This window comes from Squalius cephalus (genome assembly GCF_949319135.1).
Source record: "Squalius cephalus genome assembly, chromosome: 11".
NCBI classification, from domain to species: domain Eukaryota; kingdom Metazoa; phylum Chordata; class Actinopteri; order Cypriniformes; family Leuciscidae; genus Squalius; species Squalius cephalus.
The window spans coordinates 20,324,175-20,337,730 of NC_137132.1; the positions used below are offsets into that span (position 1 = coordinate 20,324,175).

The 13,556-nt window shown below is 36.7% G+C and overlaps 1 protein-coding gene across 1 annotated transcript; it reads right to left on the reverse strand.

The window, feature by feature from the left end:
- Positions 1–5,398: 5,398 nt before the first annotated feature.
- Positions 5,399–6,339, reverse strand: LOC307167717 (class A basic helix-loop-helix protein 9; the record flags this gene model as incomplete). Its single annotated transcript, XM_079886993.1, has 1 exon — positions 5,399–6,339. Exon 1 carries the CDS (start codon positions 6,185–6,187, stop codon positions 5,399–5,401), a length of 789 nt encoding a protein of 262 aa, XP_079743119.1. The 5' UTR covers positions 6,188–6,339.
- Positions 6,340–13,556: the final 7,217 nt, after the last annotated feature.

Here is a 13,556-nt window from a genome sequence, read left to right on the forward strand (position 1 = left end):
GAACGCATGCGAAAGCAACATGTAATTACCCCCATTAAGCCCGTTCACACCAAGAAAGATAATGATAACTATATTAGAGTCCACACCAATGGATAAAAACATTCTGTTTATTATAAGCGCACAGCAGTTTTGTCAACTGCCGCTTTAAATGCTCAAGCTCAGGCTTAAAGTCAGGTGGATTCTGATTGGCTGTCGGTGTTTTTATCATTCTATAACCCTCCTAAAACCAATAAATCTATAACCTATATCCTAACCCTACACTTAAACCAAGTTTTTAATGTAGCACGCTACTGTAAGAAAAAACGTTCCGTAAATGATTCCAACAATATTGTTCCTCTGCATCATTTTCAATGTAGTTGTGGTGTGGACTTCTAATAGGATTATTAAAACGTTATAGTTCTATATCGTTCTTGGTGTGAACAGGCCTTTAACTACTCACACGAAAATAAATAAACACACACAAAAAAGAGAATCCATAATAATAAGGCCCAATGTATTATGGATTACGGAGCCCCTAAATGGACATGGTGATGAAAAAATAAATAAAAAATGAGATGGGAGGAAAAAAATTAATTTCAATGCTTTTGCGTTCTCTCGCAAAGGTTTTGCGTTCCCCTGAGAAACTTTTTGTGCAGGCAAAGTTTCTCAGGGGAATGCAAAACAATCGCCTTTTTTTTCCACCTCATATTTTTATCCATTACCATGTCCCTTTAGGGGCTCCGTAGTATGTGTACTGTACTGGAGGATTAGGGTTAAAAGAAATGTCTGTATACTTAATGGAAAATGTCCTGGCAGAAAATTACCAGTACCATTTTTCTACAGATTGTTTTTCTTACAGTTTTTTATGCTGACATGAACTTTAGACTTGAGTTGATATTATTTTATAATATTGCCTGTATATTATCTTAATGCAGGAAAAAAATGAACACTGCAATAGTATTACAGTAATAATAATAATAGAGAGGTTATTTTCACTATAATCGATAAATCAGGAAACGTCAGAACAATGAATGCCATGATTCATGAATCAAAATATAATTATTTTATTTATAAAAAAAATATTTTATTCAAGTATCAAATGTAGTGTAATAATATATAATAATAAGAATATAATAAAATAGATTTTTTTCCCTTTCACCTGATTGAATTTCTTTCTTCTTTCTTTCTTTCTTTCTTTCTTTCTTTCTTTCTTTCTTTCTTCTAAATGCAAAAGAAGATATTTTGAAGAAGGTTTGTTACCAAACCACTCCTTTGTTCCACAACACACACACACACACACACACACACACACACACACACACACACACACACACACACACACACACACTTCTCAAAAGAAAGTCATACTGTTTTGAAATGACATAAAGGTGAGTGATATATAATAATAATAATAATAATAATATATAATATAATGTAATAATTTAGATGTTAGCAAGCATTGCAAATCATTTTCAAAGCGATCATCTGGAAATGATAAAGGTTAGTGTGGTCAGCAAAGGGTAAGATCTGGCTAGGCAGAACAGGTTGATGGGCATGTCACCTCCTTCTCCTTCTGTCATCCATCTAGCACTGAAAAGTTCTCTCGGCATGTTTTTTTTTTTTTTTTTTTTTTGTCTTAACCTCAAGGCAATAAATCAAAGAATTAACTTTGTGCAAGTATAACTATGTGCGGTGTGGGAATAACTGCTGATCTGTCACAGGAGCTCAATGACAAGAGTGACTTTGTGGGAGGTAAAGGAAGGACACACACAAAATATTGCAGCAGAACAGTCTGGGATTTTGTGTCAGGCTCTCACACAAATCTCCTGAATGGCCTCCACACATGCGTATAGAAGGGGAGCTGGAGGGGGGTTGTGAAAGAAAAAAAAAAACCCAGCTGAAAATACCTAATATCTCTCCATGGACACGCCACAGCCTTGTTCAGTTATCCCTCTCTATTCAACCATGCATTATTTTTGGAGAAAATTTCAAATCAAGTTAGACCTCGTGCCAGAACTGCAGTCAACGGCATTGAAAATACCTTTTGATTTTTAGGTGACCTCATCTCCCAATTGATTTTCCTTGATGCTTGTAATGTATCGTTAGCTTTCAAAAAAGGTCCCCATGGTTACACTTTATTTTGATGGTCCACTTTAAACATAAATAACTTAGCAACTACATTCTGTGTTGTTCAATTCAGTGGTTGCTCAGCAATTTGATTATGAATTCTTTCACGGGGGGTGGTACACTTCGGGTTTAAGGGGTAAATGCATTCTTTTAAAAGCATTAAAATCATACTGACCCAAACTTTTGAGCCGTAATGTGTGTGGGAAGAGGCGAATCATATAGAACAGTGAAATTGCTCACAGTAACCATCTTGCTTACACACTCAGCTTGTATCTCACAGGAAATGGATCACATGAGCTCCACTGACTTCCCACACACAACAAATTGCTGCTCATTTGCATAAAGAAAACATTTTCTGAACTTTGTTGTGTCGTTGAACGTGATCACAGGCGCTGTCGCTCATGTCCTTAGAAATAAACTCTCGTTACAAAAAAGAACTGCAAAATAAACATAGCTGCAAATCCCTATCTTCCCTATATTTCCAATCAAACAGTTTCTTAGCAGTGTCACATGGGTCATTTTCCTATTCTTGGGCTCATTAGACCAGACTGGACGAAACCGCCTCCTCTGTACAAGACAGTGATCATCTCCACTGTCACTGTGCAATCTGTCATTTAGCTGGCTAGCGGTTAGTCTTTGCCCAATCCATCAGGGAATGTGTGCACTCCAATGTCAGCTGGACTCTGAAAAACGAGACTCGCTGCTCACAGGGTTGTTTATGCGGCGCTGGAATCATCGGTCTTGTGTGCCGTAGCTGGCTTTTGTTAGCCTTAAACTGTTTATGCTCGCATTGACATGCTGTATTTGTCATTTGAAACGTCTGAAAGAAGGTGCTGAGAGAACAGAGACCTAAAAAGAATTCATGACAGAGACATGAACATGAACAATGATAATAAGCCTTAGACGTGTGGGCAAAAAATAAATGTTAACTTTGTGCTGATGGATTTTATGGGATTCAAGTGTGAAGGCTTAATACAAGTTAATGGTATAACTGATGCAATGGTAATGGATTTTTGGGAAGGGGAAAGATAAAGGTCAAAGGAATAGTTTATGCTCACCTCGTAGGCAGCGCTCAAATCTCATTGGTGTTTGTGTACATTCAAATAGATGTAACAGGACACGCTTTCACATCAGGTTTCATATTAATCACAGCAAATGACAGCCTTTAACACAGCAAATAACTTCTTTTTTGTTCCAGATCAGAAAATGACATGAGGCTGAATAAATTCTAACAGTTTTTTGATCCATCAATATGTTGAGAGTTCAGCAAGACTAACCCAAAATCTACAAGTTAACTGGGTTTGTATTCTGCTAAAAAAAACTTTTTAGATAAGAAAACATCTGATAAATTCAGTTTTGACATTGCAACTGGTCTTGTATGTAATTGCTGCCCTCAAGTGGCCGTTTTGTGTAATGACTTAAAACATAGTAACCTTCAGCCTGCAAGTCAAAAAAAGGACAGATTTCATACATTCCTACAATCCTTCCTTGCAATTTGAACCTGTTATTAGTTCAATCTGACTGAACTTGAGCTCCTCTGACTCAAATGGCAAGGCTTTTCAAAATAAGCAGTTGTTAATAGTTTGGCTGCTAGTTCTGTCAATAACGAGAGACGTGTCTCACATCATGTGATGGGGCGGAGAGGAACAGAATCTGACAAAGTTCCAAGGACAGGACGAGATTAAGAGACACAGCTGAGTCATATCTGCCTTGAGGGAGCGCTGAGCTCCTTCCTGTTCCTGTTCCCCCATCTTACTGGAATCAACTCCCTCCATCAGTCCTGAGGGGGGAGAACCTCTTGAGACAGACTATCACTTCCCCCTTTCTGCTGGAATAAGTTCTCTATTAAATACATTACTTTTTTAAGACACTATTGCTCATTTGCACATCTCAAATGGTTAAAAAAGGACTTTTAACAACACCTAAGGAGTTAATAGCCCTGCCATGGCCTAAGGAAACTGAGATTGGCTCCACCCCATGACCCTAGAATAAGGTCGTATAAGGAATAGAGAGAATAAGGAGATCTGTTTTGCTGTTGAACAGCATAAATTGTCATAAAGTCAAATTTCCATTTGCTTATAATAAGTATTCTTTGCCAAGACGCACAACAAATCCTATTAGAATAATTACAGAACATTTTACAATAGAAACTTGATTGTGACATCTTGTAGTAATCATTCAGTCATCAGTAATACAGCTTTACACAATTATTTTAGGCTACCTATTATACCATTTTGTATCTGTATTTTCATTAGATTTGCTGTCATTTTCTATATTCTAACCATTGATTGCCTGCAGCCACTTTGTTCAACAGTAAAATTGGAAAGGTTTGCAATTCCAACTAATTCACTGGCAGAACTCCTGCTTGACTTAAGCCATAATTAATGTTGACAGCAATTATGCATGTGTCAGATGTTTTAACACTTCACAAGAAATTTTGCAGATTAACCAGTTTTGCTCTACCACCCACAAGAATTTCAAACTGCATTACTACCACTTTTGACTTTTCTACACACTGTATATGACATATGGAATCCACTATCACCTCAAAGTACTAAATAAATAAATAAATAAATAAATAAATAAAACAGGTAATAAAAATAACTTTAAAGAAACAGTATACATAGAGGTGCAATTACGAGAAATAAAGTTGCAATTTAAAGATACAAAATTGCAATTGCAAGATGTAAAATCAGTCATATTACAAAATACACAGTCACATTAAGATATTTAAAGTTATATTGTAAGAAATAAAATCACTATGAAGATAAATAAAGTTAAATTGTTACATATAAAGTCACAATTACTCTCAGATCATGATTAGATATCTGTAGAAATAATGTGAGTCTTATTGAATGTTCTCATGGTTTAATCAAAATGAATTGGATTGCACTTAATACTTTATATCTCATTGGTAGTACATGAATTGCATTACATTTACATTTAAAAGATACTTGTACTTTTTGGCTTGAAAAGAGCCAGTGCCAGTTTAAAAAGCTGCTTTATTTGAGGGTTTGAGCATATGACAAAAACAAAAGGTGGTAACAAAATCTTGAAGCCAGCCTTTAAGCAACAACAAAATAATTCAATTTCTTTTTGTGACACTTTTTTTTGTATATATTATTTACAATGTACAATAAACTAATACTTATAAAAGACCATTTTTACCAGGCATTTGCTGTAATATACAGTATATTTTTTAACCTGAGAAATGTATCCAAATATACTCTTAATCTACACTATTATATTAAAACATTTCTAATGCTTTTCAACATAACTAGCATAAGAAAAGTTAGTGCATACTGAGAAACTGCTGGTATCCATGACATTGAAGGTAACTCAGCTGCAGGGCCAGAGACGGGTTAGCAGAATCTGCATAAGTTTCCATGTGGTTCTGATGACAGGTGACCCTTGTCCCATGTTGATATCCAGGTCCTCCACTGTAGCAATCACTGCTTTGGTCCTCCCAGTGGTGAACAAAGTGTCCCTGACTGTTGGTTGCGCAGTGGTTGTAGTGTTGAGATGGTGTCGAGTTTGATGAGTCCTGATACATCTCTGTAGAGACTGTGAGCTCCGGCTGATGGGGAATGTAGTTATCCATCGGTTCCTGGAAAGTTCCGGTCTTCCTAGACAGGGAACTGTTCTCTTCTGGCTGCCGGTAGCACTCCATATGGGTACACGGAGGTGCGTGTGGTTCTGTGGCTGAATGTGTCCTCAGATACAAAGACAAAGTTGAAATGTGGTGGATGGCACGGCGGAGCGTGGAGATCTTGGACAGGCGCTTTCCGCTAAGATCATGTTTGAGGACAGTGCGCAATGCATTGAAGGCCTGGTTGTAGTCCAGGATGCGCTTCCGTTCTCGGACGTTGGCAGCGACTCTCCGTGCTTTGGACCGCTTGGGCCGAGTATGGCTCTTAACTGCTTTGACGTCCTCCGTGTCACTTGGGCCGGATGACATTGAGCGCTCTGAACAAAGCTTTCCGGGGCTTTCGTCTTCACAGTCGTCATCCTGACCAAAAGGACAATCTTCCATCTCATCCTCTGAAACTTCAGATTCTGTACTGGTGCTGCCCAAACTCATTGTTGTTGACTTTTGTCTACTTCAAAACACAAATCTTGGCTTTGGTATGAGAGATGAGATCTCTTACGGTCCGTGTGAACTACAAACAGTTCTTTCTGCAAAACATCCACATGTTGAAATCTTCTCCTCACCTACCAGTTCAGATCTGTCAGTCTCAGAGAGGGTGAGAGGGGTTTTTAAACGCAATCTGTAGATGTGTCACGTGAGTAAAGGTGTATTCTGTGTTTACAAGTGCCCTCCAGGCAAGCGTACACATCAGTCAACAGGCTTTGACACACCTCCTCAACACACAGGATCTGATCTTTCCAACTGTACCATGCCGAAAACGAGGAATGACAATTGCAGAGTTGACAGATGCACGTAACTGCGGTGTGTGAAAATGAGGCGCTTTATATTTGTTTTTGACGCTTTGACAGTTAAGTATTGATATTGCAGACATGATTCTTCCTTGTAAATATCATGGAATCACAGTTCATTCATTATTTATTGTAAAATGCAAAAACATCTCTCAGAGGGATACACTCTTAAAAATAAAGGTTCTTTATTGGCATATAGTTCCCTGAGGAAACTTCAACATCCGTATAAGCTTTCCATTGCACAAAAGGTTCTTTATTTATATATATATATATATATATAAGGTTCTTCGGATTATTAAAATGTTCTTCACACTAAGACAAAATATGTTTCTTTTCAAAAGGTTCTTTGGAGATCCCAAAAATGGTTCTTCTATGCCATCCCTGTGAAAACCTCCTTTTGGAACCTTAATTTTTATTATCCATTAATAAAAATGAATGAATGACACTGGGATGTGCAAATTAAGACAAAATATTTGGGAGAAAAAGGGTTCTAAAAAGAACAAGATGACATTTGTTACCATGTAAAAGTTCAAATCTAGAGAGTGTGTTGACAGTTTGTGTGGTTGAGCTCGAGAAAACCAGTCAAAAGCTATTTTGAAAGAATTTTTTGACAGTTTTACAGATTTTAAAAACAAAAGGGCGGGAATAAAGAACCCTAATCCCCAACACAAAGAACCATTTCAGCATAAAAGGGTTCTTCAACAGAAAATGGTTCTAAATAGAACAACAATTGCAACAAGAACCTCTGCAGAAGACTGTAATGAAAGTGCTGAGAACCCTGTATAGAATTCAGAATTCTGTTCTGAACCATTCAAACATTGATCATTCATAATGCATAAATGACAACAGAGTAAAAGAATTTCATTGCTAGTTTTCCTTCACCTTTATCCAGATAGATTGTCTAAGCCGTGTCCTGGGTGTTGAGAGAAAAATGGGAACATTTATGACAAATTACAGCTTTATCAGATAAGCCTCTTTTACCAATTTGCCTTTACACCTCTTCTTTGCCAGAGGGATGGAAAAACACTTATCATGTGTCACATAAACTCTATATCTCTGTATGGTCACAATTAGCTGTTGTGTATTAAGCGATTACTGGCCTTCCTGGGCTGCAACAAGGGACAGTGTAATTTGGTTGTCTGCAAAGTCATAAATCTAATGTGCGCTTCCTACGGGCAAGAACAGACAGTAGCCACCTCACTTCAAAGCTGGGGAAAAGGAACACAGATAATTTACAATTATTACCTGTGATGACTGTGAGTTAAGGGCTTTGGTGCTGTTGCCTTTTTATTCTCACTCACAAACGGCTTGTGTATCCCCTACTTGAACTCTCAGGTTTGTTCTGTTTGCACTGAAAGTGGATAATATTGTGAAATTTTAATTAACTGACCTCCTTCTATCATTCAGTATTTTGAGCCATCCATTTTAAAACCATCCAACTTTTTGAACCCTACCAAATGTTTTCTATTTAGATGCATTGACATTTTAATTTACAGTCCCACTCAGTGAGGAATATTGCACAAATCAATCCACAGGTTCGATGATAATTAACTAGTACAAAGTCACAATCAACTGAGGAAGCCACTAGACAGACCCGTCATAATGGCAAAAGCGTTCCATCTTCTCATGGGCTGTGCCTATTTTACAGGTAACAAGCCTCCAGTCAAACCAATGGCTCAAGAATGCCATCTAACAGCTAAGATCATATCAGCAGTGGGTGGTGGTGCAATAACCTTTAAACAAGAAATAAGGCACCATTTCGGACATTGCTTCCTTCCTGACCAGCTTTTACTGCCTAGTTATGACTTCAGCCATCTAGGTTTATGGGTTTGACTGTCATTTTACAAACAATACAATAGATTAGCTCATATTATACCAAAACTACTGTGATAAAGTCATTTTCCAACCAAGTTTTTAATGTAGCACAATATTAGCAGAACAATTACCTGTACCAAGTCTATTCAAACATTCATCAAGACCAATCTTATTGCACCTTAATCTGCATTGTTAAATTGTAAAAAACAAAATAGACAAAAAGCACCTGAAGTTATACAAACCCTTAGTTGCTGAGAGGGGTTAGTCACGCATTTAACTACTGTATAACTGTAAAACTACTGTTTTTGGCCGATAGATGTGTTGATTTGATGCCCCTCATGGGCGTGGGGTGTTTTCCAGATATGCAGTGAAAGGCAAATCGGTTTTTGTTAGTGGAAAATATAGTTGCTTAAGTAGGAATTACAACATCCTCTTCCTTTTCTTGTTGTGCAATTATAATCCAAAATGCAGGTTTGTTTAAACACAGGGCTCTGTATTGTGTCATACTGCATTTGCTCTATAATTTGAAATTAGTTGTAAAATGCCACAACCTTTGCATGCTAATTATAGGCTGCTTTGGGATTTTACACTCAAACAGGAATAAAATCAATGAGAATTTAGGGTGTTGGACAGCTCTGTTGACCTGGTAAACATAACACTTTTGAGTAAAAACACCAAGGTTAGTAAAGACGAAAACAGGACTACCACAGCCAGACAGAGGGAGCGTGGGAATGTCAGTGTAATTGTTTTTGCCGCTTTTTCTCAGTGGTTATGAGAGAAAAAATTAGGGGTCATGAACACAGAAAGGAGAGACTGATGTATTTGGTAATTAAGGGGTTTGTTTGCAAGGTTTGGGAACTAAAACACTTTAAATAACCTGTTTTTTTTTGCAGGTAATACTAAAAATAACAATCACAGACCTTTTACCTAGATCTAAAATGCTATTCAATGTCCTAAATGTCTAAAATTTCATCAATGTCCACTTTTTCTCCCGATATCTAAACTGTCAGCCAATAAGTCATTTATAAATGGTATAACTGCTGATGGTCGAGTCAAAGGTTAAAGAGCACCCTTGAGCTGGACACTTAACCTGAACTGCCCCTCAAAACAATAAGAATGGATTCCCAGCTCATCAAATCCATTATTAGCAAAGCAGGTTGGGCAATATTCAGAACTGAATTGAGAATGCCTTTTATATTGCTATTTAAATTGATTTGGAAAATAAGTTGGCAAACAGGACACAGAATATAATTTAAACATAAGGAAGTACAATATATTAACTGTATGGCTGTAATAACTATAAAAGCAAAGTCTGAATGCTGGCATGACAGAAAAAAAAGACCTGATATTTTAAGGTTTAAAGACTTTGTCCAGAAAGGCGAACGTATGGACAGATAGATAAATACTTTTTAGCCATCATCCGTACGGAATTTCCTTTAATCCTAAAACACAACACAATGCAATGCGAAATTCAAAATACGAGTGAAACACCTGTGAAAAATCAATACACTCATATTAATTGCCCTTTTTTTAAGAGTGGGGTGTTCGATTCAACTCAAGCAAAAAATAAATAAATAAAATAAATACACTCAAATTAAAAAAGGAGACTGTAGTGAAGCAGTATTTGCACCAGTTCACAAAATAAATGTGTTTCATTTTCTCTACGACCTTGAATTTATATTTAGTCAGTTGTTCCACTCCATGACTCTGATTCTCTGCACTCCACAACCAGAAGTGTGTGATTCATTTGTAATGGAAACATTTGCACACTTAAATCACCTTCTGCCCCAGACTAACTGATGTAGTCCAACACATAAACACTGGTGATTTACAAGAATTGTTGGCAGATTAATTGTCTTGTACTGAAAACTTCAAGCATACTCTTAAAACCCATCCCCATAGTCTTTTTTTTTCTTTTTGACGAATGGTTAGACACTAGTAATTATCAGTCGCCATGTATAAATCAAGGTCCTTTTAGATAGCCGTGCACTTGCTGAGAGAACTAGAGATAGCTCGGCCATAACTGTGAATTGTCTAAAGATTTGTAAATCTTAAGTCTGAAGTTAGATAATGAGAAGCTGCTTTCTGGCAGTTATTAGAAGTCAGTGACACAGTTATTAGGATACATGGTTTTAAAGGGGTGGTGAGGCTTGAGAAGTATGCAGGGAAATTAGAGGTCCACATGGAAAACATGAATTTGTTACAACATTCTTTGGAAAAATGTTTTAGCTGTATGTCACTGAAGGCTACTGGCCACTAATGCTCTAATGAAAGTGCTAGTATTTGTGCTATTCTATTTTTAAATTTGTTCACGCCTTTCACAACAGTTTTGATAATATACACTGTTAAAGAAAAAAACATTTTGTTAACTGACATACAAATAAAAACTAGAACTGGGAAAAACTGAAGCTAAGCTAAAATACATTTCATGACTCCATGAAGGTATTATACAAACTGAACAGTAAAGCAGCTTTAACCCTCAGGTGCTCTTCGGTCACTTTTGACCGGAACATTTTCTATTTTGAATTTTAAAAAGAATCACAGCTTCATCGGAATGGTACGAAACTTGGTGACTTTTATGGCATTTGGAATGTGAACACAAAAAAAATTGAGGGCATGATTTGAGCAGGCTAAGTGATCATAAAAAAAATGGCCGACCATATAGGAAATTAATAGGAAATTGACAAAAACACAAAAATTCTCTACAAATCGGCCGTGATGCAGAAAAAAGTAATTAGCAATGAAGGAGTGAAACTCTAAAATATCAATAGTGCAAAACAGACCCACCCACTCACACACACACACACACACACACACACACACACACACACACACATACACAATTATAAACAAAAATGAACTGGTATAGGGCTATTACCGTACAGCATAATTGAGTCAGAAGACTAAAATAAGAGGTTGAAATGAGATCAGATCTAGATGGATTAAGCTGTGATAAAGCATTCCTGGTTATTTTTGTACATTTTGTATTGAATTTTAATGTTACATGTGACAAAATGCTTTCTCTGTATTCAGGTTTGACTGTAGTAATAATAATGCAAAAACGTGTATAAACCTTGACAAAAAGTATTATTTGAGAATTTCTAAAAAAAAAAAAAAACATTCAAATCCACATCTTAAAAGGAAGTAATTTTGTCCAAAAACTACTAGAGAATTCACAAGCCTCTCCATAGAGAGCTATACAGGCATCTAGTGGTAACACCATGAAATGACATGTTTTATTTTATTTTCTCTCAACAGATGGCGCTAATCTGACTTCAAGTCAGAAGACTTTTTAAGGCCTATTTAAAGCTAAATGTGTGATTTTTTCCCCCATCTAGCGGTGAAATTGTATATGACTACCCAGTGAATATTAGTTTCTGTTCCTTTCAATTCCGAGGGCGTTTTAACTCCTACGGTGGCCGTATTATTCCAAGATTAACATGGCTTCCAGTTATTGACTTCGTCCCCTATGCTTCGTCCATGACAATAATAAACAATAATATGTCTAAAATGAATAAAACTACAGGACAGATGTCAGGATCCTTGGAATCGGCTATCCCAGCATAATCAGATTAGGCTAACGTTACAATGTGTACAAAGTAACAGCAATTAAAAATAACTCAAATTTACAGTGTCCTTTTTTTACATAGCTTAAATTGCGCCTTTAAAACTATTCATCACCTGTGATCCGTCGCAGCACAGATTTATGTTACAAGGTAAACAATACTTTTTCACCATTGACGCGAGGATGAAGTTATTATTTACACAAATAGGCTGAATTACCTGTCGAGAAGAAAGCAGGCAACTTCGGCGTCCGTTTTAAAATCTTTGCTCCTCATGAGCTCTTTCCATCTGGGAAAAGTTACTCCAATATTGACTTTGGTCTTGCTGATTTGCATGTCGCGTTGACGTTTTAATTCTCTCTTTCAAATGTGAGTGAACACGCACACACACCACACTATCTTTCAAATCTGCCGGCAGTCCAGCAGTCACGACTCGCGAGTTCGCGAGTAATCTCCCCCTCGCATTCGTCACTGAGTGAAAAACGCAAAAGGCGAAGCTTGAATTTACAGATATGTCCCTCTTTGGCTAATGTAGTTTCAAGATGGAGGGGCAACATGGCGACCGGCATTCTAACCCCTCACCCGTATGTACTTTCAATGGCAGATTATAAACTTACGAGAATACTTTATTACTTGAAAGAAGTAAATATACATTAATGAGCACATATATTTTTGAAAGAACTAAGTGTTTTTTGCTAAGAATCAACTAAAAACATTACACAGTGTAGCTTTAAGGATTTTAAAGGCCTGGTCTCTATATCAGTCTGAAATTAAATACTGCATTAAAGGGTTAGCTCACCCAAAAATTCTGTTAGTAATTACTCACCCTCATGTTGTTCCAACCCCGTAAGACTTTTGCTCATCTTCGGAACACAAATTAAGATATTGTTGATGAAATCTGAGAGCTGGCTCACTCCTTCATAAGCTGTTATAGGTAATTGATAGTAAAGACATCGTTAAAATAGTCCAAGTGACTACAGTGGCTCAACCTTAAGTTTATCAAGCGACGAGAATACTTTTTGTGCGCAAAAAAAATAACGACTTTATTCAACTATTCATTTTTTTCCGTGTGGGCCTCTGACAGTCTACTAATACTCTAATGAGAGTTATTTGACATGTAGTTGCAAAAGTAAAACCAAATACTACAACTAAGATAACTAAAAATAAGATACGAGTCAAAATCTGCAAGGGGTTATAATGAAAAAACTGTTTTAAAAAGTGTTTTTTTCACTATTATTTACAACAGAATCTGCATTTTCATGGGTTTAAATAAAATATTTTTGTGATAAGAGACAATAAAAAACAACTTTGTGCATCAAAACCACTCCTTTCATGGTAAAAAATTTACTTGATTCTCAAAAGTCAACGAATTTGCGACAGCCTAGAATGTAACATTTTTGACAAGCCAAACATGTCAGTCTCTGATTAAAGGACAAGTTCGGTATTTTACACTTAAAGCCCTGTTTACAGATCGTTTCTGATAAAATAGAACGGTTAAGATTAAAATTTGGACACATGCTGCTGGCCCGAGAATTTTAGGTTTCTTTCGCAAAAGATGCTTTCCAACAGGTTTTATCGTAGTTTTTGTCCAACTCCATTGACGGATGTGCTGTGAGGTACGGTATTACTCCGCCA